This window comes from Neomonachus schauinslandi, chromosome 2 (assembly GCF_002201575.2).
Source record: "Neomonachus schauinslandi chromosome 2, ASM220157v2, whole genome shotgun sequence".
Taxonomy (NCBI): Eukaryota; Metazoa; Chordata; class Mammalia; order Carnivora; family Phocidae; genus Neomonachus; species Neomonachus schauinslandi.
In genome coordinates, this window is record NC_058404.1 from 36,122,939 (window position 1) to 36,150,415 (window position 27,477).

A 27,477-nucleotide genomic window follows, 5' to 3' on the forward strand; every position below is an offset into this window, starting at 1 on the left:
TAGCCTGGGAAAAGGTCTACACTCAAAAATCCAAGTACAGTTTTTATTGAATGTGTATCACTTTTGCACCATTGTAAATTAGAAAAATTGTTAGTCAAACTGTCATAAGTTGGGAATCGTCTGTAGTTTGTTTTTATGTTTTAGAGTTCCTCGAGGTAAAATTTAGGTCACTGATTTGAGAACTTTATTTTTTTTAATGTAAGCATTTTCTCTATAAATATCCATATTAGTAGTGTTTTCACTGCATCCCTTAACTTTGGAATGTTGTGTATTGCTTTCATGAACCTCCAGATATTTTCGTAGTCCCTTGTGATTTTTTCTTTGACCCACTGGTTTTCTGAGAGTGAGTTAACGTCCACATATTTGTGGATTTTCCTGTTTTCCTCCTGTTGATTTCTCGTTTCATTTTATTGTGGTCAGAGAGGATACTTGATATTGTTTCAATCTTCTTAAATTTGTTGAGACTTGTTTTATGGCTTAACATGTAGTCTCTTTTGCAGATTGTTCCATATGTCCTTTAGAAGAATGTATATGCTGCTGTTGAATGTTCTGTGTATGTCTGTTAGGTCAATTGCTATATAGTGTATTCAAGTCTTCTGTGTCCTTATTGATTTCAGTCTGGTTGTTCTAGCTATAACTTGATCATGGTGAATGATATTTTAATGTGCTGAATTGTTTGCTAGTATTTTATTGACAATTTTCCATCAGTATTCATCAGGAATATTGCTGTGTACTTTTCTTGTAGTGTCCTTTTCTGGCCTTGCTTTAAGGGTAATGCTGGCTTTATAAAATGAATTTGAGAGTGTTCCAACATCTTTGATATTTTTTTTGGCAGAGTTTGAGAAGAATTGGTGTTAGTTCTTCAACTATTTAGTAAAATTCACCAGGGAGAAATAAAAAAAAAAATTCACTAGTGAGTTCATCTAGTCCTGAGCTTTTCTTCATTGGGACATTTTAAAAAATTATTGATTCAATCTCCTTTCTAGTAATTGCTCTATTCAGATATTTTATTTCTTCCTGATTAAGTCTTGATGGGTTGTATTTTTTTATTGAAGTATAGTTGACATACAATGCTATATTAGTTCCACGTGTACAACATAGAGATTGGACAATTCCATACATTACAAAGTGCTCACCACGTAAGTATAGTGACCATCTGTCACCATACAAAGTTATTACAGTATTATTGACTAAATTCTTTATGCTGTACTTTTCATCCCCATGGATTATTTATTCTATAATGAGAATTTTATACCTCTTAATCCCCATCACATATTTTGCCCGTGTACTTGACCCTTCTCCTTTCTGACAACCAGTTTTCTTCTCTGTATTTATAAGTCTGTTTCTGTTGCTTGTTTTCTTCTCTGTATTTGAGTCTGTTTCTGTTTCTTGTTTGTTTGCTTTTTTATTTTGTTTTTTGGATTCCTCATATGAATGAAATCATGTAGATTTGTCTTTTTGTATCTGACTTATTTCACTTGGAATAATACCTTGTAGGTCCACCCATGTTGTCACAAATGGCAAGATGTCATTGTTTTTTTTTTAATGACTGAGTAATATTCCATTGTTTACATATATACCACATTTTCTTTATCCATTCATCTTTCAGTGGACACTTGGGTTGCTTCCACAGCTTACCTATTGTAAATAATGCTGCAGTGAACATAAGAGTGCATATATGTTTTCAAATTAGTGTTTTCATTTTCTCTGGGTAAATACCCAGCAGTGGAACTAATAGATTATATGGTATTCCTATTTATAAGTTTTTGAGGATACAGCCCAGCACAGGGGCTGCACCAGTTTACATTCCTACCAACAGTGCATGAGGGCTCCCTCCACATCCTGGCTAACACTTGTTATTTCTTATCTTTTTGATATTAGTCATTCTGGCAGGTAAGAGGTGATATCTCATTGTGGTTTTGATTTGCATTTCCCTGATGATTACTGATGTTGAGCATCTTTGCTCAACATTTGTTTCTTGGCCATCTGTATGTCTTCTGTGGAAAAACGTCTATTCAGGTCCTCTGTCCATTTTTAAATCAGATTATCTGTTTTTTGGTGTTGAGGTACAGGATTTCTTTATATATTTTGGATATTAACCCATTATTGGATACATCATTTGCAAATATCTTTTCCATTTGGTAAGTTGCCTTTTGATACTGGTGATGGTTTCCTTCTTATTTTGATGTGGTCCAAAAATTTATTTTTGCTTTTGTTTCACTTGCCTGGGGAGACACATCTAGAAAAATGTTGCTAAGGTTGGTATCCTGGAGATTACTGCCTAAGTTTTTTTTTAAGGAGTTTTGTAGTTGTATGCCTTACATTTAATTCTTTAATCTTTTTGAGTTTATTTTTGTGTATTTTATTTATATGTATGGTGTAAGAAGGTTGTCTAGTTTAATTCTTTTGCACATAGCTGTCCAGTTTTCCCAGCATTATTGATTGAGGAGACTGCCTTTTCCCCATTGCATATTCTTGCCTTTTATGTTATAGATTGATTGGCCATATAATTGTAGGTTTATTTATGGGTTTTCTGTTCTTTTCCCTTGATCTGTGTGTCTGTTTTTGTACCAGTACCACACTGTTTTGATTACTATAACTTTGTAGTACAGCTTGAAATCTGGGATTGTGATACCTCCAGCTTTGCTTTTTTTTTTTTCCTCAAAATTTCTTTGGCTGTTTGGAGTCTTTTGTGGTTCCATACAAATATTAAGATTATTTGTTCTACCTCTGTAAAAAATATTATTGGTATTTTGATAGGGATTACATTGAATTTGTAGATTGCTTTGGGTAGTATGGACATTTTAACGTTATTAATTCTTCCAACCCAAGAGCATGGTATATCTTTCCATTTACTTCTGTTGTCTTCAATTTTTTTTTCATCAGTGTATTGTAGTTTTCAGAGTATGCAGGTCTTTCTCTTCTTTGGTTAAATTTATTCTTAGTAGTTTGTTATTTTTTTTCTTCAGGTTTTTATTTAAACACCAATTAGTTAACATACAGTGTAATATTAGTTTCAGGTGGAGAAGTAGTGATTCATCACTTACATACAATCAGTGCTCATCACAACCAGTGCCCTCCTTAATACCCATCACCAATTTAACCCATACCCCCACCGCCCCTCCAGCATCCCTCAGTTTGTTGTCTATAGTTAAGAGTCTGTTTTATGGTTTGCCTCTATTTCCTCCACCCCGTGTTCATTTGTTTTGCTTGTTAAATTGCACATATGAGTGAAATCATACGGTATTTGTCTTACTCTGACTATTTCACTTAGCATAGTACTCCCTAGCTCTGTCCACATCATTGCAAATGACAAGATTTCATTCTTTTCGATGGCTGAGTAATAGTCCAAAAGTTGTCTTTATCCATTTGGGCTCTTTCTATAATTTGGCTATTGTTGATAATGCTGCTATGAACATCAGGATGCATGTATCCCTTCAAATCAGTATTTTTGTATCCATTGTATAAATACCTAGTAGTGCAATAGCTGGACTGTTGGGTAGTTCTATTTTTAACTTTTGGGGGAACCTCCATATTGTTTCCCAAGAGTGGCTGCACCACTTTGCATTCCCACCAACAGTGTAAGAGAGTTCCCCTTTCTCTGCATCTTGCCAACATCTGTTGTTTCCTGAGTTGTTCATTTTAGCCATTCTGATTGGTGTGAGGTGGTATCTCATTGTGGTTTTGATTTGTATTTCCCTGATGACTAGTGATGTTGAGCATCTTTTCATGTGTCCATTAGCCATCTGAATGTTCTCTTTGGAAGAATATCTATTCATGTCTTCTGCCCATTTTTTCACTGGGTTATTCATTTTTTGGGCATTGAGTTTGATAAGTTCTTTATAGATTTTGGATACTTACCCTTTATCAGATATGTCATTTGCAAATATCTTCTCCCATTCTGGAGTTGCCTTTTAGTTTTGTTGATTATTTCCTTCACTGTACAGAAGCTTTTTATTTTGATGAAGTACCAATAGTTCATTTTTGCTTTTATTTCCCTTGCTTCTGGAGATGTATCTAGTAAGAAGTTGCTACAGCTGATGTCAAAGAGGTTGCTGCCTGTGTTTTTCTCTAGGATTTTGATGGTTTTCTGTCTCAAATTAGGTCTTTCATTCATTTTGAATTTATTTTTGTGTATGGTGTAAGGAAGTGGTCCAGTTTCATTCTTTTGAGTGTTGCTGTCCTGTTTTCCCAGCACCACTGTTGAAGAAGCTGTCTTTTTCCTATTAGGTACTTTTTCCTTGCTTTTTGGAGATTAGTTGATTATATAGTTGTGGGTGCATTTCTGGGTTTTCTATTCTGTTCCATTGATCTCTGTGTCTATTTTTGTGCCAGTACCATATTGTCTTGATGACTACAGCTTTGTGATATAACTTGAAGTCTGGAATTGTGATGCTTCCAGCTTGCTTTTATTTTTCAAGACTGCTTTTGCTATTCAGGGTCTTTTGTGGTTCCATACAAATTTTGAGATTGTTCCAGCTCTGTGAAAAATGCTATTGGTGTTTTGATAAGGATTGCATTAAATGCACAGATTGCTTCAGGCACTATAGACATTTTAACAATATTTGTTCTTCCAATCCATGAGCATGGAATGTTTTTCCACTTCATTGTGTCATCTTCAATTTCTTTCATAAGTTTTGTATAGTTTTCAGAGTATAGATCTTTTCCCTCTTTGGTTAGGTTTATTCCTAGGTATCTTATGGTTTTTGGTGTAATTGTAAATGGGATTGATTCCTTGATTTCTCTTTCTGCTGCTTCATCATTTGTGTATAGAAATGCAACAGATTTCTCTACATTGATTTTGTATCCTGGGACTTTACTGAATTTGTGTATCCGTTCTAGTAACCTTTTGGTGGAATCTTTTGGGTTTTCTACATAGAGTATCATGTCGTCTGCAAACAGTGGAAGTTTTACTTCTTCCTTGCCGATTTGGATGCCTTTTATTTCTTTTTGTTGTCTGATTGCTGAGGATAGGACTTCCAATACTTTTTAAATAACAGTGGTGAAAGTGGACATTCCTGCCTTATTCCTGATCACAGAGGAAAAGCTCTCAGTTTTTCATCATTGAAGATGATATTAGCTGTGGGTTTTTTGTATATGGCCTTTATGATCTTGAGGTATGTTCATTATATCCCTACTTTGTTGGTGGTTTTCATCAAGAATGGATGCTGTACTTTGTCAAATGTTTTTTCTGCATCTGTTGAGAGGATCATATGGTTCTTATTCTTTCTTTTACTAATGTGGTGTATCACATTGTATTTGTGAATATTGAGCCACACTTGCAGCCCAATAAATTCCACTTGACTGTGGTGATTTTTTTTTTTTTTAATGTACTGTTGGATTCGATTTGCTAGTATTTTGCTGAGAATTTTTGTATCCATGTTCTTCAGGGATGTTGTCCTGCAGTTCTCTTTTTCAGTGGAGTCTTTGTCTGGTTTTGCAATCAGGATAATGCTGGCTTCATAGATTGAGCTTGGAAGTTTTCCTTCCACATCTACTGTTTGGAATAGTTTGGGAAGAAGAGGTATTAACTCTTGTTTATATGTTTGGTAGAATTCCCCTGTGAAGCTCTGGCTCTGGAATTTTTGTTTATTGGGAGATTTTTGGTTACTGATTTGATTTCTTTGCTGGTTATTGGTCTGTTCAAGTTTTCTAATTCTTCCTGTTTCAGTTTTAGTAGTTTATATGTTTCTAGGAATTGATCCATTTCTTCCTAATTGCCTAATTTTTTAGCATATAATTTCTCATAATATTCTCTTATAATTATTTGTATTTCTGTGGTATTGGTTGTGATTTCTCCTCTCTCATTTATTATTTTATTTATTTGCATTCTTTATTTTTTTTTGATAAGGATGGCTAGGAGTTTACCAATTTTATTAATTTTTTCAAAGAACAAGCTTCTGGTTTCATTAATCTGTTCTACTCTTTTTTGGTTTTTATATCATTTATTTTTGCTCTAATCTTTAATATTTCCCTTCATCTGCTGGCTTTAGCCTTTATTTTTTGTTCTTTTTCTAGCTCCTTTAAGTGTAAGGTTAGATTGTGTATTTGAGATTTTTCTTGATTTTTGAGGTAAGCCTGTATTGCTATATACTTTCCTCTTAGGACTGCCTTTTCTGCATCCCAAAGGTTTTGGACTGTTGTGTTTCCATTTTTGTTTGTTTCCGTGTGTTTTTTTAAATTTCTTCTTTAATTTTGTGGTTAACTCATTCATTCTTTAGTAGGATGTTCTTTAACCTCCATATGTTTGTGGTCTTTCCTAAGTTTTTCTTACGGTTAACTTCAAGTTTCATAGCACCGTGGTCTGAAAATATGCATGGGATGATCTCCATCCTTTTTTTTGTACTTGCTGAGGGCTGAATTTATGTCCCAGTATGTGATCTATTCTGGAGACTGTTCCATGTGCACTGGAAAAGAATGTGTATTCTGTTGCTTTAGGATGAAATGTTCTGACTATATGTGTTAAGTCCATTTGGTCCATTGTGTCATTCAAAACCTTTGTTTCCTTGTTGATTTTCTGCTTTGATGATCTGTCCATTGGTGCAAGTGGGATGTTAATGTCCCCTTTATTATTGTATTATTATCAATGAGTTCCCTTATGTTTGTTATTAATTGTTTTATAGATGTGGGTGCTCCCAAGTTGTGGGCATAAATATTTACAATTATTAGATCTTCTTGTTGGATAGATCCCTTAATTAGGATGTTGTGCCCTTTTTCATCTCTTTTTATAGTCTTTGACTTAAGATCTAGTGTCTGATGTAAGTACTGGTACTCTGGCTTTTTTTGACATCCATTTGAATGGTAAATATTTCTCCATCCCCTCACTTTCAATCTACATGTGTCTTTATATCTATAATCAGTCTCTTCTAGGCAGCATATAGATGGATCTTGTTTTTTTTTTTTTAATCCATTCTGACACCCTGTGTCTTTTGATTGCAGCATTTAGTCCATTTAAAGTCAGAGTAATTATTGATAAATATGAATTAAGTACCATTTTCTTACTTGTTCTGTCATTGTTTCTAGAGATGTTCTCTGTTTCTTTCTTGTCTTGGTCACCTTTGGTCTTTGCTTTGCTGTCAAAGAGTCCCCTTTAATTTCTTGCAGGGCTGGTTTAGTGGTCATGACTCTAGTTTTTGTTTGTCTGGGAAACTCTTTGTCTCTCCTTCTATTCTGAATGACAACCTTGCTGGATAGAGTATTCTTGGGTGCATATTTTTACCATTCAGCATGTTGAGTATGTCAATGCCACTGTCTTCTTGCCTGCTACGTTTCTGTGGCTAGATCTGCTGCTAACCTTATTTGTCTTCCCCTGTAAGTTAGTGACTTCTTTTGTTTAGGATTTTTTCTTTATCTCTATGTTTTGCAGATTTAACTATGCTATGTCTTGGTGTTGGCCTGCATTAGTTGATTTGAATGGGAGCTCTCTGTGCCTACTGGATTTGCATGTCTATTTCCTTCCACAGATTAGGGATGTTTTCAGCTATAATTTCCTCAAATAAGCCTTTTGCCCCCTTTTCCCTCTCTTCTTCTTCTGGGACTCCTATGATATTAACGTTATTATGCTTAAGGAGTCACTGAGTTCCCTAAGTCTACCTTCATGATTCAATACTTTTCTTTCCCTCTTCTTTTCAGCTTCATTATTTTCTTTCTTTTTTTAAATTTTTATTTATTTTTATTTTATTATGTTATGTTAATCACCATACATTACATCATTAGTTTTTGATGTAGTGTTCCATGATTCATTGTTTGCGTATAACACTCAGTGCTCCATTCAGTACGTGCCCTCTTTAATACCCATCACCAGGCTAACCCATCCCCCCCACCCTCCTCCCCTCTAAAACCCTCAGTTTGTTTCTGAGTCTGTAGTCTTTCATGGTTCATCTCCTCAGCCTCATTATTTTCCATAATTTCATCTTTCATATCACTTATTTGTTCTTCTGCTTCTTCCATCCTTGTGTTCATTACATCCAGTTGGTTTCAAATCTCAGTTATTGCATTTCTCATTTCAGCCTGACTAGTTTTTAGATCTTATATGTCTCCAGTAAGGGACTCCCTGGTGTCTTCTATGCTTTTCTCAAGCCCAGCTGGTATCCTTATGATTATTACATTAAATTCTCCATCAGCCATATTACATATATCTGTTTTGATTAGATCCCTGACTGTGGCCTTTTCTTCTTTCATTTGGGATGAATTCCTCCATCTTGGCATTTTCTCTAGGTCTCTGTCTTTTTCTGTATATTAGGAAATCCTGCTATGTTCCCTGCTCTCAAGAGTAATGGCTTTATGAAGAAGAAGTCATATACTGTCCAGGACCTGGTGCTTCAGGAATTGTCTCTGGTGTGTGCTATGTGCACTCTGCTGCTGTGTTTTGGCTGCTTTTTTCCTCAGGTCAGTCCTCTGCAGAGTTTCTCCTTGCCTGCAGTGGGGAGTATATGGACCTTACTTAGTGTGTGGCAAGCTTAACTAGGTGTGCTTTGGTCTGCTTGTTAAAAGAGACCTGATGCTATTTCCACTAGATCTGAAGCTTTGTAGAACCCTATGGTCAGTAGACATGGTGCATGGGGGGTGGTTTGAGCCAGTCTGCAGTGGAAGGTTCTATGCTCTCCCACTGTGTTGGTGTTCTCAGGCACACTTTCCCAAGAAAAGCAGTACCTGCAGAGTGCAGGGGGGCAGGGCTGATGTTACCATTTTAGGCCACCACTGTTGGTGTTGTGCTACTTACTGAAGTTAGTTTATGCTGAGGGGCAGGGGAGGGAAATGACAGTTCCTTTGTCCCCAGAGAGAGGAATTCATGCTTGCTGCTGTCTGGGAAGCCCTCACAGAAGAGTGAACATTCTCCCATTGTGTGTCCCAGGTGTCCCTCAGATCACTGCCTTCACACTCTCTGTGTCTGGGCTACCTGCCTGCATAGTAACATAGTACACCTTGGGCTCTATCCCAGGCAGGCTGGTTGAGTTTTAAAACTCCAAACATTAGGGATCTGGCATGGTGGTGACTGGCACTGGTCCTCTGGGGGAAGATCTCACCATTGCTGGGACTGATACAGGTTTGACCCAGAAGGGCAGTTGCACCAAAGCACAGGAGCATGGAACTTGGAATAGAGCATATTGGAATAAAGAGCCAGTGTCCAGGTTAGCTGCCATCAGCAGGTGTTTCTGCACCTATGGTGAGGGATGGGGGAGGAAAATGGCACCCACCAGCTCTTTTGTCCCCAGAGGGGCAATGCCACTTCTCCCAGATGCGCTCCAAGAAGAGGGAACCATCTCTCCCAGTGTGTCCCAGGGCATCCTTAGATCACGCCGTATGTCCCCAGGCAATCTGCATTTCTTCTCCATAGTAGCACGGCAACACCCTCAGGGCTCCACACTGGCCATGCTGTGGACCTCTAAAACCTTAATCTTTGAGCACCACTGGTTGTAAAAACACAAAAATCAGCCCCTCTCTTTTTCCCTTTCACTGACTTTGGGGAAGTGTTTTCTTTCTACTGTCCCGTGCCCTCCTCTCTCTCTCTCTATTTCTCTCTCACCTCTCTCAGTGACCAGGGCTCCCTTCCACAGCACCTGCAATCCATTTCCCCCCCCCAAACCACATCTCTGCACCCCCTACCTTCCACGATGTGGCCTCTTCTCTCCCTCTAATTGTGCAGTTTGTTCTGTCAGTGCTCAGATCAATTTCTTGGGTACTTAGAATGATTTGATATTTATCTAGCTGTGTTCGAGGGAGGAGGCAAACCTAGAGTCCTCCTACTACTCCACCATCTTAGCTACCCACCCACTTGTATTTTGTTATTTTTGATGCAATTGTACATGGGATTGGTTTTTTTTTTTTACATTTTTTCCTCTGCTACTTCATTATGAGTATAGAAATGCAACAGATTTTTGTATATTAATTTTGTATCTTGCTGCTTTACTGAATTCACTTATTAATATTATTAGTTTGGTGGATCTTTAGGGTTTTCTGTAGAGACCATCATGTCCTCTGCAAATAGTGAGTTTTACTTCTCACTTATCAGTTTGGATGCCTTTTATTTCTTTTTCTTGTCCAGTTGCTATGGCTAGGACTTCCAGTACTATGTTGATTAAAAGTGGCAAGAGTAGACATCCTTGTCTTGTCTCTGATGTTAGAAAAGCTTTCAGATTTTTGCCATTGAGTCTGATATTAGCTGTGAGATTTTTCATGTATGGCCTTTATTATGTTGAGGTATGTTCCGCCTAATCCCACTTTATTGAGAGTTTTTATCATCAACAGATGTTGAATTTTGTCAAATGTTTTTCCTGCATCTATTGAGATATTATATGATTTTTATCTTGCACTTTGTTAATGTGGTGTATCATGCTGATTGATTTGATTTGTGGATCAACCATCCTTGTATCATGGAATAAATCCCATTTGATTATGGTGAGCAATCCTTTTAATGTATTGTTGAATTCAATTTGTTAATATTTGTTGAAGATTTTTGCATTCATGTTCATCAGGGATATTGACCTGTAGTTTTCTATTTTTCTAACGTCTTTGTCTGATTTTGATATTAGTGTAATATCAGCCTTGATGAATGAATTTGGAAACATCCCTTCTCTCCTAGTTTTGGAATAGTTTGAGAAGGAAAGGTATTAAATCTTTCAATATTTAGTAGTATTCACCTGTGAAGCCATCTGGTCTTGGACTTTTGTCTGTTGGGAGTTTTTTGATTATCAGTTCAATTTCATCACTAGCAATTGGTTTATTCAGATTTTGTATTCCTATTTCAGTATCAGAAGATTTTATTTCTAGTTATTTATCCATTTTTTTGAGGTTGTCAAATTTGTTGGTACATAATTTTATTGTAGTCTCTTATTATGCTTGTATTTATGTGGCATAAGTTATTTCTCTTTTATTTTTTATTTTATTTTTTCTCTCTTTTTTTCTTCATGAGTTTGGCTAAAGGTTTGTCAATTTTGTTTATTGTTTCAAGCTTTTAGTTTCACTGAGCTTTTCTTTTTTCTATTTAAGCCTTTATTTCATATATTTATATTCTGATCTTTATTATTTTGTTACTTCATCTAACTTTGGGCTTTGTTCTTTTTGTAGTTCCTTTAGGTTTAAGGTTAGATTGTTTGAGATTTTTTTTGCATCTTTAGGTATGACTGCATCACTATAAATTTCATTCTTTGCTCTGACTGTGCATGAAATATTTTGAATCATTGTGTTTCCATTTTCATTTGTCTCCAGGTATTTTAAAAAATTTCCTCTTTGATTTCTTCATTGACACATTTGTTGCTTAAAAGCAAATTAAGCCTCTATGCATTTGTGGTTTTCTATTTTTTTCTTGTAATTGCTTTCCACTTTTATGCCTTTGTGATCATAGATGATACTTTATATGACATCAGTCTTCTTAAGTTTATTAAGACTTGTTTTATGCCCTAACATTTGATTTATCCTGGAGAATGTTCCATGTACACTTGGAAAGAATGTGTATTTTGCTGTTTTGGGATGAAATATTCTGTATACATCTGTTAAGTTCTATGTATTATAAGTTACATGGTCAAATGTGTCATTTTGTGTTTGACCTTATTGATTCTCTGTCTGGATGGTCTATCCATTGATGTAAGTGGGTGTTCAAGTCTCCTATTACTATTGTATTACTCTCAATTTCTCCCCTTATGTCTGTTAATATTTGCTTTATATATTTTTTATTATTATGTTCAATTAGCCCACATATAGTACATCATTAATTTTTGATGTAGTGTTCAACGATTCATATATTTAGGTGCTCCTATGTTTGATGCATAGATTTTTTACAATTGCTATATCCTTTTGTTGGATTGATCCCTTTATCACTAAGTAACACCCTTCATTTTGTCTTGTTACAGTCTTTGTTTGAATGTCATTTTGTTTGATATATGTATTGTCACCCCAGCTTTTTTCTCACTTCCATTTGCATGGAATATTTTTCCATCCCTTCTTTCAGTCTGCATGTATCTTTAGGTCTAATATGAGTCTCTTCTAAGCAGCCTATAGATGGGTCTTGTTTTTTAAATCCATCCAGTCGCCCTATGTCTTTTGATTGGAGAAGTTAGATCATTTTCATTTAAGTAATTATTGATAAGTATGTTCTTATTGCCATTTTGTTAATTGTTTTATGGTTGTTTTTGTAGTTCTTCTCTGTTCTTTTCTTTTTCTCTTGCTCTCTTGTGATTTATGTCTTTCTTTAGTGTTATGTGGATTCCTTTCTCTTTATTTTTTTGTATATCTATTATAGATATTTGATTTGTGGCTACCATTAGGTTCATATATAGCATCTTATGTATATAGTGGTCTATATTAAGTTGGTGGCTGCTTAAGTTCAAATACATTCTAAAAGCACTACATTTTTACTGTTCCACATTTTATGTATATGATATATTTGGCCTTTTTTTTTTTTTGGTGAAGTCCCTTAACTAATTTTTGGATACACTTGATTTTACTACTTTGTCTTTTAACCTTTATGCTGTTTTTTTAAGTGATTGTTCTACTACTTTTACCATATGTTTGCTTTTACTTGTGAAGTACTTTTCTTTCATAATGTTCTAGCTTCTAGTTATGGCCTTTTCTTTTCCACTTAAAGAAGTCCTTTTAACATTTCTTGTAAGGGTAATTTACTGGTGATGACTATTTTAACTTTTGTTTGTGTGGGAAATTCCTGATCTCTCCCTCAATTCTGAATGATAATCTTGCCAGGTAGAGTATTCTTGGTTGTAGGTTTTCTTCCTTCAGCACTTTGAATATATCATACCACTCTCTTCTGGCCTACAAAGTTACTGCTGAAAAATCAGCTAATAGCTTTAGGAGGTATCCCTTCTATGTAACTAGTTGCTTTCTCTTGCTTCTTTTAAGATTTTGTTTTTATCTTTAATCTTTGAAATTTTAGTTATTTCTAAGCCCCATCTGGTTTGGGGCTCTCTGTAGCTCCTGGAAATGTTTCTTCCCCAAGTTAGGAAAGTTTTCACCTATTATATCTTTAAATAAGAGTTCTGTCCCCGTTTTCCTCTTTTCCACCTGTGACCCTTATAATGCAAATGTTAGTGCACTTAATGTCATCCCAAAATGTCCCATAACTTACACTCATTTTTGAAAATTCTTACTTTTTACTGTTCAGCTTCATTGCTTTCCATTATCTTGTCTTCCAGATTGCTGATCCATTCTGCATCCTCTAATCTTCTGTTGATTTCCTCTAGTGTATTTTTCATTTCAGTTACTGTATTCTTCACCTCTGATTGATTCTTTCTTACATTTTCTGTCTTTTTGCTGAATCATCCTCTTCTTTCAAATCCAGTGAGTATTTATGACCATTATTTTGAACTTTTTATCATGTAATTTGCTTTATCCATTTGTTTAGTTCTTTTGCTGTTTCACTGAAGTGTTTTTTTATTTTTATTTTTTGAGCACAGTCCTCTGTCTCCTCATTTTAGTTTATTTTGTGTGAATAGGCAAAATAGCTACCTCTCCCCGTCTTGAAGGAGTGGCCTTGTATAGGAATGTCCCCTGTATGGACTGCATGTGCCTAGCAGGTTTGGCTGCATTTCTGGAGCTGTAGTGTGTATGGCTCATGGGGTCTTGCTACTCTGCACTAGGGCCACCCTGGCAGGATAGCTGGAACTGATGGGGGCATGACCAGGGGTTCTCACAGTGCTTTCTGTAGTTTTTTGAGGTGCAAAATTATGTTATTTATTTGAGGTTTTTCAGTATTTTTGATGTATGCATTTATAGATATAAACTTCTGTCTTAGAACTGCTTTCACTATATCCCATAAATTTTGGTATATTGTGTTTCCATTTTTGTTTGTCTCAGGATACTTTTTACCCTCTTTATTTTTTTCTTTGATCCATTGATCGTTCAGGAGTGTTGTTTAATTTTCATGCATTTGTGAGTTTTACAGTTTTCTTCCTGTTTGATTTTTAGTTTCATACTACTTGGGCTGAGAAAGTTTTTTGGTATGATTTCAATTTGCTTGAACTTGTTGAGGCTTATTTTGTGACCTAACATATGATCTATCTTAGAGAATGTTCAATTTCTGTTTGAGAATAATGTATATTTTGCTGCTGTCAGAAAGAATGTGTTGTACATGTCTATTAGGTAGGTTTGGCCTATAGTGTTCAAATCTGAAATTTCCTTATTGATTCTATGTCTGGATGATTTACCCATTGTTGAGAATGGGATATTAAAGTCCCCAATTATTATTGTATTGCTGTTTACTTCTTCTTTTAGTTCTTTTAGTATTTGTTTTATATATTAAGTACTCCAATGTTTGGTGCATAAATATTTATAATTGTTCTATTTTGTTGATAGATGGCCTCCTTTGTCATTATATGATGAACTTCTTTGTCTATTTTTACCATTTTTAGTTTAAATTATATTTTGTCTGGTATAACCGTTGATAACCCTGTTTGTGTTTTTTGTTACCACTAACTTCAAATTTCTTTTTCTATCTCTTCAGTATGCCTGTGTTTTTAAAGCTAAAGCAAGTTTCTTGCAGGCAACATATCACTGGATCTTTTAAAAAAAATCCATTCAACCATTCTATTTCTTTTGATTGGAGAACTTAATCCATTTACATTTAAAGTAATTATTGTTAGGTAAGGACTTATTATTGCCCGTTTATTAATTGCATTCTGGCTATTTTGTGGATACACTGTTACTTATTTCTTATCCTCCTGTCTTTTGTGATTTGATGACTTTTGATATCAGTATGCTTTGACCTTTTTGTCATGTTCTTTTGTGTGACTACTACATGTTTTTCCCTTGTGGTTACCATGAAGCTTACATAAAGTATGTTAAAATTTTAATACCCTATTTTAAACTGATAACAGTTTGATTTTGAAAGCATTCCTAAACTTTACATTTTTACTTCTCCCCTTCTAAGTTTAGGTTGTTGATGTTACATTTTACAAATTTTTTAAAAAGATTTATTTATTTATTTGCTTGAGAAAGAGAGAGAGAGAATGAGCAAGGGAGGGGCAGAGGGAGAGGAGAGAGAATCTCAAGCAGACTCTGGCTGAGTGCGGAGCCTGACATGGGGCTCAATCCCACGACCCATGAGATCACGACCTGAGCCAAAACCAAGAGTCAGATGCTTAACCAACTGTGCCACTCAGAGCCCCCCCCCTTTATGCATTTTTAATGCTGTGTATCCTATAACAGAGTATTTTAGTTATGGTTATATTTAATATGTTTGTTTTTTAATTTTTAAACTAAAGTTGTTAGTGATTACATACCACCATTACCATATTAGAGAATCTGACTTTAAGGATATGTTTATCATTACCAGATAGTTTTATACTGCCTTCATATGTTTTAATGATGCTAATTAGTGTTTTTTTAGTTCCACTCAAAGAATTCTTTACCATTTCTTGTATGTCAGGTTTAGTTGTGATGAATTCCCTGTTTGTGTTTGTTTGGGAAAGTCTTTATCGCTCCTTCCTTTTTGAAGGACAGCTTGTCCAGTCATATTATTGGTTGACAGTTTTTTTCCTTTCAATATTTTGATTATATCATTTCATTCTTTCCTGGCCTGCAAAATTTCTGTTAAATTATCTGCTATAGTCTTACAGGGCTTCTTTTGTATGTGACTTACTGCTTTTATACTGCTACTTTCAAAATTATTTGTCTGTGACTTTTTTTTTTTTTTTTAGTGTTCAGTGATTCATTATTTGCGTATAACACCCATTGCTCATTACAACATGTGCCCTCCTTAATACCCATCACTGGGCTACCCCATCCCCCACCCTCCTCCCCTGTGAAACCCTCAGATTGTTTCCCAGAGTCCATAGTCTCTCATTGTTTGCCTCCCCCTCTGATTTCCACCCCTTCAGTTTTCCCTTCCTTCCCCTAATGTCCTCTGTGCTATTCCTTATGTTCCATATATGAGTGAAACCATATGATAATTGTCTTTTCTCTATTTGACTTATTTCATTTAGGATAATCCCCTCCAGTTCCATCCATGTCGATGCCAGTGGTGGGTATTCATCCTTTCTGATGGCTGAGTAATATTCCATTGTATATATGAGCCACGTCTTCTTTATCCATTCATCTGCTGAAGGGCATCTCGGCTCCTTCCACAGTTTGGCTATTGTGGATATGACTTTTGACAATTTAATTATAAGGTGTCTTGTGGTAACTCTATTTGGATTCAACCATTTTTGCATCTTTTAGGCCTTATAGATCTGGATGTCCATTTTCCCAGGTTTGGGAAGTTCTCAGCCATTATTGCTTTAAATATATTTTCTGTCCCCTTTTCTTTTTTTTCTCATTCTGGCTTCCTATACAGATATTGTGTGTGTGTGTGTTGTTGTTGTTTTTTTTTAACTTTTCCCATAAGTCTTGTAGACTTCCTTCATTTTTTTCATTCTTTGTTTTTTCACTCATCTGGATAATTTAAAATGCCCTATTTTGTAGATCACTGATTCTTTATTCTGCATGGTCAAGTCTGCTCTTGAAGTTCTCTATTGAATTCTTCAGTTCAGTCATTGTATTTTTCAGGTCTAAGATGTCTTTTTTTTTTTTTGATGGTTTCTATTTGTTGAACTCTTCATTTTGTTCATGCATTGTTTGTATGTTCTTGTGGTTCACTAAGCTTCTTTAAGGTGATTACTCTAAATTCTCTTATAGTTTATAGATCTTTATATCATTGTGGTCAGTTATTAGAGCTTTATTAGTTTCTTTTGGTGCTATCATGTTTTTCCAAATTCTCATGATCCTCGATTCCTTATGTCAATACCTTCCCATTTGAGTAAGTGTTTTTTTTTTCCCCCAGACATTAAAGGTTTGCTTTGGCATAGATAGCCATTCGCCATTTGGCTTAATTGAGCTCTGGGTGTATCAGCTGGTAACATCCTTGGGCAGGTGGTGTTCGCTATCAATGTCTATTTTTGGGTGAGGCTCTGACTGAGCTTTGTGGTTGAGGGTAGGTGCTGCTGGCTGAGAACAATTGTGTAGGAATGCTGGCTTAGTTCCTTGCCCAAACAAAGCTGTAGGATAGGCTCTGCAGTTGTCTGGATTCTCTAATCAGACTTCCTAGTCTTCAGGACTGGATATATACTCAGTATTAGGCAGGGTTATGAATTAGGTTCTTGTCCTGGTGTGGTAGCAGAATAAGCCTCATAGCTTCTACAGCTCATGTTTGTGGACCCAAGTCAGGCAGCACTATGTCCTGGCCAGATGGGGCTACTAGTTTTGCTCTACAGATGTGGAAAGCCAAAGGCTATGTTCCCTATTTAAGTGCTATTATAAGCAGGGCTGTAGGATGGGCTATGTAGCATCCTGTGTGCTCTGGTAGGTTCGTGGTTGGGTGGGATGAAGGCTGTATTCAGCAGTGAGCTGGGATATGAATTAATTTCCACGTGTGGTAGTGTCCCAGTACAGAACACAATTGTTTTCTGTCCTTGTTTGGGAATCAAATTAGGCAGAACTATGTGCCAAATTCCCTGGCCTGACAGGCCACCATCCTAGCTATGCAGATGGGTAAGACCACCAGGTGGGCTCTCTGCTCAAGAGTTGCTCTAATTGGAGTTGCAAGATGGGATACACAGATTTCTGGAGCTCCAATTAAGTTTCCTTCTCAAATGGGCTGGCAACTGTATTCACCTTTGGGGAGCTTGGTAAATTAGTTTCATGGCCAGTTTTGGCTACAGAACAAGCCCTCAACTAGAATGCTCTTTCTCTGTGGATCCAATCAGACAGAATTGCAACCTCAGCTTTCTGGCCAGTAAGGACCATCATCTTGGCTCTGTAGATGCAAAAGCACTTGCTGGTGTCTCTGTTCAAGTGTTGCCAACTGGGCCTGCAGGGTGGGCTACCAAGATTTCTGGGAAATCTAGTTAGGATTTCTTTGTTGGCAGGGTTGGATGGAAGCTGTATTCAGTGATGGGCAGGGCTACAGATTCGCTTCACTCTCTGGGAATATTATGTATTCAACATTAGATATTAAATATATAAATAGTATATTTGATATTATTGAACTAATGTTTCTTGCACATGATAATGGTGTAGTGGGCAAACAGGTGAAAATCCTTATTCTTAGGAACTACATGCTGAAGTGTTTGCTACTTAATCTTAAATGGTCCAGAAAAATGAACATTGTATGCCCAGATCTACTTCCATAGACAGTTAGATAAAGATATATATAAAGAAATGTGTCTAACATTAATAGTAGATTAATCTAATTGAAGGATATTGGGGTAGTCTTTGAATTTTAAATTTTCTGTGGGTTGAATTTTTTCATCATAAAAAGTAAGTGGTATTTACCAAAATTATCGACTCCTTAATGTAATTGTATGTAAATTAAAGCTCAATAAAGTTGATCTAAATTTTTGGAGTATAGTAACAACAAATAGGTATTTCAAAAAAATTATTTACACAGACTTTAGCTCAGTGAAAAAGAAAGAGAAATACACTGTTGCCTCTAATCACTTGGCAGAGTGTGGTGTTGCATCATTTACATAATCATAATCATCAAATTCCTAGTAAGAGTTATTACGCATTTTGAAAAAAAACAGTTGAATCCTGATAAGTCCTAGAAATTTTTTATTGTCACCTCACCAGAGGTCTTCTTGTGAGGGTGGGTCCGGTGGATAAAAATGGAGAACCTTGTTTTACAACATTTAAACATATCTGAATATACAAGTTCAAATGCATAACTTTGAAAACAGCCCCCAAATATTCTCATATAACATAACAAAAGTCAAAAGGAAATACCACAAGGACATGAATAAGAAAACAGAAAAAATATAGATCGGCTTCATTGATTATAGTAATGTGAGTGAGTTAAATATCCCTTTTAAAGTGCAAAGATTCTCAGATTCTGTGACATTTGTGAGACAGCTTAAACAAAATGGCAGTTTTAAGTATAAAACATTTTTAAAAAAACCATCAAAAATATGCCAGGATTGTCAATCAAAAAGATGATCAAGATGGCACTACCAGCGGATAAAGTAAAATTCAGGATACAAAGCCTAAAGTAGAAGAATGAGCATATTTATGTTGAAAGACATAATTCAAGTTAAAGATGCATTTCTAATAATGAAGACTTAGTTAACAAGTGAGTTATGAAGAAACTATAAAAACAAAACCTCTGGATATATTCAGAAGAAAGTAACAAAACCCAAAACTATAGTGGAGCACATTAAAGCATTTTTCTTAGCCTTTAACATATGGAAAAAAATGTTAACATATAAAGATCAAATTATTTATTAGCCAGCTGCCAGCTTTACTAAACACTTATTTACCTTTGTATCTTCTGAATGGGTGCCACATATATTCTATCTAAAGATGCCTGTAGAAAATAGATGCATCAGTAGTCATTTCTAGGTCACAAAGAAGACAACAATAATTTTGTAAAAGTAAAAACCAATATGCCAAAACTCTATCATAATATACTAAAACAATAAGGAATAAAAAGAGATAAGGATAAATAATAGAATGAAAAGTTTTAAATACTACCATGAATAACTTTTGCAAAATGGAAACACAAAACTATAATTATAAGCTGTTTAGAAATTAATGAATTCTACAATAATTAAAAAACTTGGAGCATAATTATTAATCACAGCAGGCTAGGTTAATAAAAAGATCTTTTTAAAAAGTATTTATTACCTTTGTTTTTAATTTAACTTACTTAGTTGAAAATGTACATAATTTAGTAATAGTTGTTTAAAAATTGGATTGAAAATTAAAAAATCAGCTATAATGAACCAGTACAAGCCTGCTATATCATACTACTGGATCACTATAATGTCTCCGTTTTCATTCCTGATTTGGGTAATTAATGTGGTCCTTTTTTTTTCTTTGCATTTTTAAAAATTATTTAAATTTTGTTAGTTAACATACAGTGCAATATTGGTTTCTAGAGTAGAATTCAGTAATTCATCATTTACATGTAACACCCAGCGCTCGTCACAAGTGCCCTGTTTAATACCCATCATCTATCTAGCACATCCTCCACCCAACCTCTCCATCAACCCTCAGTTTTTTCTCTATCATTTGTTTCTTTTTTTTTTTCTCTAGAGAACATGAGAGGCAGCACGAGCTGGGGGAGGGTCAGAGGGAGAAGGAGAAACAGGATGAGCAGGGAACCTGATGCGGGGTCAATCCCAGAACCCTGGGATCATGACCTGAGCTGAAGGCAGACACTTAACTGACTGAGCTACCCAGGTGCCCCTTGTTCTCTTATCATTAAGAGTCACTTATGTATTGTTTCCCTCTCTCCTTTTTTCTTTTCCCCCTTCCCATATGTTCATCTGTTTTCTTTCTTAAATTCCACATATGAGTGAGATCATATGGTATTCGTCTTTCTCTGACTGACTTATTTCACTTAGCATAAATACACTCTAGCTCTAAAATACAGATTTGAAGGGGCACCTGCTCCCCAATGTTTACAGCAGCATTATCAGCAATAGCCAAACTATGGAAAGAGCCCAAATGTCCATCAACTGATAAATGGACATCTAAAACATGTGGTATATGTATACCATGCAATATTATTCAGACATCCAAAATAAAAAAACAAAATCTTAATGGCTAAATACTGTTTATTTTTTGTTCATGTGACGTCAGCCATAGATCTGGGTGACTCTCCAGGCAGCTGTCTTCCACGTGTAGACTCAGCATTCCAAATGCTTAGGATTTTTGATATTTCTATATTGATAGGTTTTTGCCCCCAAATTCCAAGCCAGTAGAGGAGCAGACTAGATAGACATGAGCCACAGTAGAGAAATACTTTCTCTCAGAAGTGACATTTATCACTGTCCTCATTTCATTGTCCAAAGTGAATAAACTGGCCATGCTTATATTTAAAAAGGAAGGGCACCTGAACTAGAATAGAGCTGAATATTGCTAAATAGGGAGAATGCCTACCACAAAGAATAGTATAAAAACTAAGTTCTAAAACTGTAAAACAAGATGAATATGAGGAGAACAGGCAACAATTAATAAAGCATAAGTTGATAAACAGAAACATTAAAATAAGTAAATTTAAAAGCTGGTTGTTGAAAAGAAAAATAAATGTGTAGAAAGTATAATTAAGCAAAAAGAACAAAAACATGTTATGATGTTAGAAAAGATTAACATGGTATAACTATGACCTTGGAGAAGATTAAAACAAGCAAATTTAATGAATTCTCCAAAGGAGATAAGAATTTAAGTCAAATCATCATGTTGTATACCTTAAACTTACATAATGTTATATATAAATTATATCACAGAATGCTGAAAAAAAAAGAATTTTAATGGATCCAGTTGCCTGTGTGAGGTATAGATAGTTTTAAAGGAAACTTTTTAAGTGTTTGGGAAGACATAATTCATATACTAATATGATTTTAGGGTGTAGGAAAAAAATGCAACTTAATTCTAAGTAGTGCTCTAATATTTACTAAGCAACATTAATTTGCTCAATTATGACAAAGTGTGTGCACGTATACAAACACATGAGCAATGAGTCCATATTAAAGCTATAAACTCCTAAACAAAATATTATATTAATTTTGATAGTATATTAATAGAATGTAATGTTTTAAGCAAGGAATATGATGTTTTAGTGTTAAGTAATGTATTAATGAAATGTATTGCATCAATAGGTCAAAAGACAAAAGCCATTGTCAATCACTATCAAAATGGCTATTGATAAAAATTCAACTCCCATTTTTTATAAAAAATTTAGTAAATAAGATTTACAAACAGTTTTTTCTCAACATGATATAGAATACTCATCTTAAACTGCACAACACTTAATGATGAAATATTAGAGGTTTTCTAGTGAAAAATCCAGAGCAAAGCTCACATACCTAATGTCATCATTGTTGTTTCAATTGTCTTGGCATTTTAAAGCAATTAGACATAGAAAGAGTTTATTGGAATAAAGAAAAAATTAGAACATGAGTTACATGGTGATGTGAAAGAATATACCAAAGCAGTATCCAGAGTCATTTTAAGAGTGAACCTCTCATTAAGGATTTCCCCCCTCATTGTGCTTATATGTTTTGGTTTGTGATTATATGTTGTTATTTTAGAAATAAGTGTATTTTAAAATACCACATTAAAAAATTTATGATTGAATTTTTATAAACAATAAGTAATGCCACAAATTGAGTGCATTAAACATTAAAATCGTGTTATTAAATATTTTATTTACTTCTTATATACATAAAGCTGTAAATTGAGTTTATTTATTTATTTTTATAAATCATTATTTATACATCACTATTGATTTCCTGAATTTCACCTGGAATGTAGCCCTATGACTACTTTAGAATATAGCACATTGTACATGTAAAGGGTATGTAATATATTCTTGATGGCATCCACTAGTTTCTAAAAATAATTTATCTTTTTCAGTTTGATTACATGGGCTCTGATATAAAGGCTGTAACACAGAAGGTTATTCAGATAATTGGCTTTGTTAACACCGTAAGTTTTTAAAAACTATTTTGTATATGTATTTTGTAAAAGTATAGGTAATATGTATTGATGTGTATAGCATTTTGCTGTGCTGTTAAAATTCTCATAATCAAAATACTGGATTAAATATATGCATTTTTATGGACATTTAATATAATGTTCAAATTTATTTAAAATTTATTATTATGTTTTTTAGATGTTTTCCCAGTTAAAACTGACAGTTGTAATATCTTCCATAGAAATCTGGTCAAATAAAAACAAAATTTCTACTACAGGGAATCCTAATAATATATTATCTAGATTTTTAGAATGGAAATACAAACATATCTTCCGACCTCATCAGGTTGCATACTTATTTGCGTGAGTACAGTATTCCATATTTGTGTAGCATTAAAGGAATAACCCAAAATGATTTCATATGTTAATTATGAAAAATAAGCATTTAATGAATAAATACTGTGTTCTATAAATTTGATAGACACCACGGGATGGGAAAAACATGTAAGTTAAAAGTCCTTGTCCTCAAGGAGCTAATGTTGGTCGATACTTAAAAACTTTTATCAGCTGACATGAAATTACCCGATATAAGTAAAATTACATAAAAGTACTGAAATAACTAAGGAGATTAATTATGAATGATATAACTTTTTTGATGTCCTTTGGTTTGTAAAGTTATACTACTTGCTTCCTCTATATTCTTGTCCTTCATCTGATTTTTTAATAACATGAATATATTGAAATGTTACATGCTCTAGAATCTAATGCATAGAAAAATCGATTCATCTTTAATGAACAAGTGAATAAAGGGATCGCAGAAAATTTAATTTTTAGGGCTATAAATGTACAGGGCACCAGAATAAAAACTATAAACATTAGTGCAATAGCCTTTTGCATAAATTATTAAACCTTATCTTTATTATACTTCCAGATGTTTATTAAATTTAAAACTTACAAAATATTGAAATACTCTTAACATTGGTGGTTTGAGAAAAATGTATTTAAATAGTTTAATTCAGAGTAGCAAAAGGCTTAGGACACAGTAATTGTTTAATAATGTTCGTTGCTATGAAAATGATTGTCATTAATTATATCACTCTTATATGCAATTCTGAGGAAAATTATTATTTTTTAGCTTCAAGAAATATCCTAGTTTTTTAGGAGCCACATTTCCTGAAAAAATATGTAATAAAAATTTGGCTGTAGGAGTCATTCTGGTATGTAATTATTTTCCAGTTCCTCATTATTTTCATGTTTTAAAATTTCCTAAATATTGTACAGCATGAATAAATATATTACTTAGTCTACTCATCCTTTAATAGTTTTTCATATTACTAATTTGGAGCATAAATATTAAACTGTATGTAATTGCTTTTAAGAATAGAACATTTAGGGGCTCCTGGATGGCTCAATCCGTTAAGGGTCCAACTCTTGATTTTGGCTCAGGTCATGATCTCAGGGTTGTGAAATTGAGCCCCGCCTTGGGCTCCGTGCTCAGAGGGGAGTCTGCTTGATATTCTCTCTCTCCATCTCCATCTGCCCCTCCCCTCCTCTCTCTCTCAAATAAATAATCTTAAAAAAGAGAAAAATCTGTAAATTGAACTGATTATAATGCCATATTGTTTTTAAAAAACATATTTGACCCAAGTAAAAATTTAATTGTTTTGAACAGTGACATGCTTGTATCGATATTTATTACACAACTAGTGTAATTTTAATGTTAATTATTAAACATATCAGCTTTTCTCCCAACATTAATAATTGGTGTAAATTCATGTCCTTTTTTATTATGTGACTGTTATTTTTTCTATTTTAAGGTAATTATTTTATTATTGCATTCAATTCTTTATTTTATGTTTTGGATGAGCAGACTGTTGGAGGAAGAAATAGCCATTAAATATTCATAATTACTGTTTTCTGGCAAAAGTGAGAATGAGCTCCTACTACAGTTACATTCCTTTTGCAACAATTTGTATAAAAAGTGGGGAAAGGAACTAACTGAGAGTACTTCAGAAAAAGAATTCTGCACTTTCATGCTGAGTCAGGAGTACAGTTGGTTGTGTTTTAGTAGCATGTACAATGAAGCAAATTGTTATTGACAGATTAGATATTTAAAATCAGTTCTGTTATGTACTTTTTATCATTCCTATAAACTACAAATTGATTAATTAGATAAATCCAAAACCAGTCTGGAGGTTGTTACCATGGTGAGAGAACAATCAGACATTTCATAGGGATTTGTCTTTATTATCAGTCCCTGCTTTTTGGTCTTCCCTCAGCCAAAGCTTGAGGAGTGTCCATCAGAAATTGTCCAGGTCTTCATCACTGTTAATTCTAGAAAACAATGTTCCATGGCCAAGGACTTATTTTTAGATCACGCCGTGTGTGTGTGTTTAAAGCAAATAAAGCAGGTGATAAGAATTATTGAATATAAGTGGTTAGTATAAGTGTTTTCCTGATGCCATCCTTAAGACTAATTTTGATTGCAATTTTTATAACAGAAATTTGTAAATGTAAAAGATAAATATGTGAGTTAAGCAAGAATACTGTAAAAATATCAGTATAAAATTAAAATATAAATGTAAAAATAAATTATTTTTGTTTATACCAGCAACAGTTTGAAGATTAGATTTCAGAAAGGTAGCTACCAATCATAATATTCTAAAAGTTTTTTTTTAAAGTGAAGAATTGAAAAAAATTGAAAAGAATTACTTCCTTGAATATGGTGGCTTTATTAAATGTCTTGAAATCAAGATAGTTAAAGTCCTCCAACTTTGTTCTTTGTCAATACTATGTTGTCTGTATAAACTTTACATTCTCATATAGATTTTAAAATCAACTTTCCTGTTTACACACAGACACACACATACAGACACAGAGGCTTACTTAGATTTTGATAGTGATGGTGTGTAATTTATGAATGAATTAGGGGAAATTTGTTATAACAACATTGGATCTTCCAGTGTCCACTAACATGGTTTATCTCTCCATTTACTGATGTCTTTTAAAAATTCTTTGTAGAGCTTTCACATCTTCTGCTAAATTTATTCATAGCTATTTTTTATGTCTTGATGCTGTGGTAACTGGTATTGATTGTTTAAATTCATCTTCCAGTTTTTCACTGCTAGTGTATACATATGTAGTCTCTTTTTTATATTTTTGTACATAAACCGTGATGAATTTATATATGAGATCTATTATTTTCCAGCTTTAGTGAGATATAATTGACATATAACATTGTTTAAGATGTACAGCATAATGATTTGATATATGTGTATGCTGTGAAGTGTTTTCACAGTTAGGTTAGTGAACACATCCATCATCTCACACAGTTGCCATTTGTGTGTGTGTGTGTGTGTGTGTGTGAGTGATAAGAACCTTTAAGATCACTCTCTTAGCAACTTTCAAATATACAATACAGTATTGTTAACTATAGTTATTATGCTGTACATTGCATCCTCAGAAACTAGCAGTTTATACTCTTTAACCATTTTCATTCATTCCCGCCCCTAGCAACCAACAATCTGTTCTCTGTTTCTCAGAGTTTGGTTGTGTTAGACTCCACATATAAGTGAGATCATATAGTATTTGTCCTTTTCTGTCTGACTTATTTGACTTAGTGTAATGCCCTCAAGATTCACCCATGTTGTCACAAATGAGAGGATTTCCTTCTTTTTTATGACTGAATAATATATATTATTCAGTCATAAATATATATATATATTTATATATACAATTTCTTTATCCATTCATCTGTCAGTGGACACTTCGGTTGTTATCATATCTTGGCTATTGTGAGTAGGGCTGCAATGAACATGGGGTACAAATGTCTCCTGAGACAGAGGTTTTATTTTTTCCAGATATATATACACCCAGAAGTGGAATTGATGATTCATATGATAGCTCTATTTTTAATTTTTTCAGGTATCTCCATACTGTTTTCCATAGTGGTGGTACCAATTTACATACTTATCAGCAGTGTACAAGGGTTCCATTTTCTCCACCAGCATTTATTATCTCTTGTCTCTTTGATAATAGTCATTCTAATAGGTGTGAGGTAATATCACTTGTGGTTTTGACTTGTAATTCCCTGATGATTAGTGATGCTGAGCGTGTATCTCTCCATATACCTGTTGTCCATTTGGATATCCTCTTTGGAGAAATCTCTATTCAGGTCCTTTGACCATTTCTCTCTTTTTTAAAGGTTTTATTTATTTATTTATTTGAGGGGGGGGTGGGGAGGAAAAGAGGGAGAGGACCAAGCAGACTCCACACTGAGCACAGAGCCCAACATGGAGCTTGATCTCACAACCCTGAGATCATGACCTGAGCTGAAATCAAGAGTTCGACGCCCAACCGACTGAGCCTCCCAGGCACTCCCCTTTGACCATTTCTTAATCAGTTGTGAGTTCCTAATATATTAAGAATTCTTACTTGGGTTTTGGTAGTGAGTTGTATGAGCTTCTAATGTATTTTGGATATTAACCCCTTATTAGTTCTATAGTTTGAAAATATTTTTCCCTAATCTCTAAGTTGCCTTTTCATTTTATTGATTGATTCTTTTGTTGTACAGAACCTTTTATATTAATGAAGCTTTTGTTGTTTATGGTTTTGGTGTCATATCCATAAAATCATTACCAAGACCACTGTCAAGGAGATTTTTTTCACTATGTTTTCTTCTAAGTTTTATGATTTCACTTCTTACATTTAAGTATTTAGTTCATTTTGAGTTAATTTTTGTAAGTGGTGTGAGATACAGGTCCAGGTTCATTATTTGCTTATTTCCAATACTATGTTAAATAAAAGTAGTAGGAATGGGATCCTTGTCTTGTTTGTGCTCTTAGAAGAAAAGCTTTCAGTCTTTCACCTTTGAATATGATAACTGTGGGCTTGTCAAATATGGCCTTTATTATGTTAAGGTATGTTCCCTCTATACCCACTTTGTTGGAGATTTTAATCATAAATGGGTGTTGAATTTTGTGTATTTTCTATTCATTGTCCCTAGTTTCTTGTTTCTTTTTTAAATCTTCCCCACTTTTTTTTTTTTGCCTTCTCTGGTTTTAATTGTATATCTCA

The 27,477-nt window shown here is 34.2% G+C and overlaps 1 protein-coding gene across 1 annotated transcript in view; it reads left to right on the plus strand.

Annotated features, from left to right (window-relative positions):
* The window catches only part of LOC110573135 (disintegrin and metalloproteinase domain-containing protein 5-like), a 145,658-nt gene that overhangs the window by 26,208 nt on the left and 91,973 nt on the right, over positions 1-27,477 (plus strand). The window contains exon 9 of the mRNA XM_021681556.1: positions 22,342-22,413. Within this exon, the coding sequence (XP_021537231.1) occupies positions 22,342-22,413 (72 nt within the window). The remainder of the gene's footprint in view (positions 1-22,341; positions 22,414-27,477) is intronic.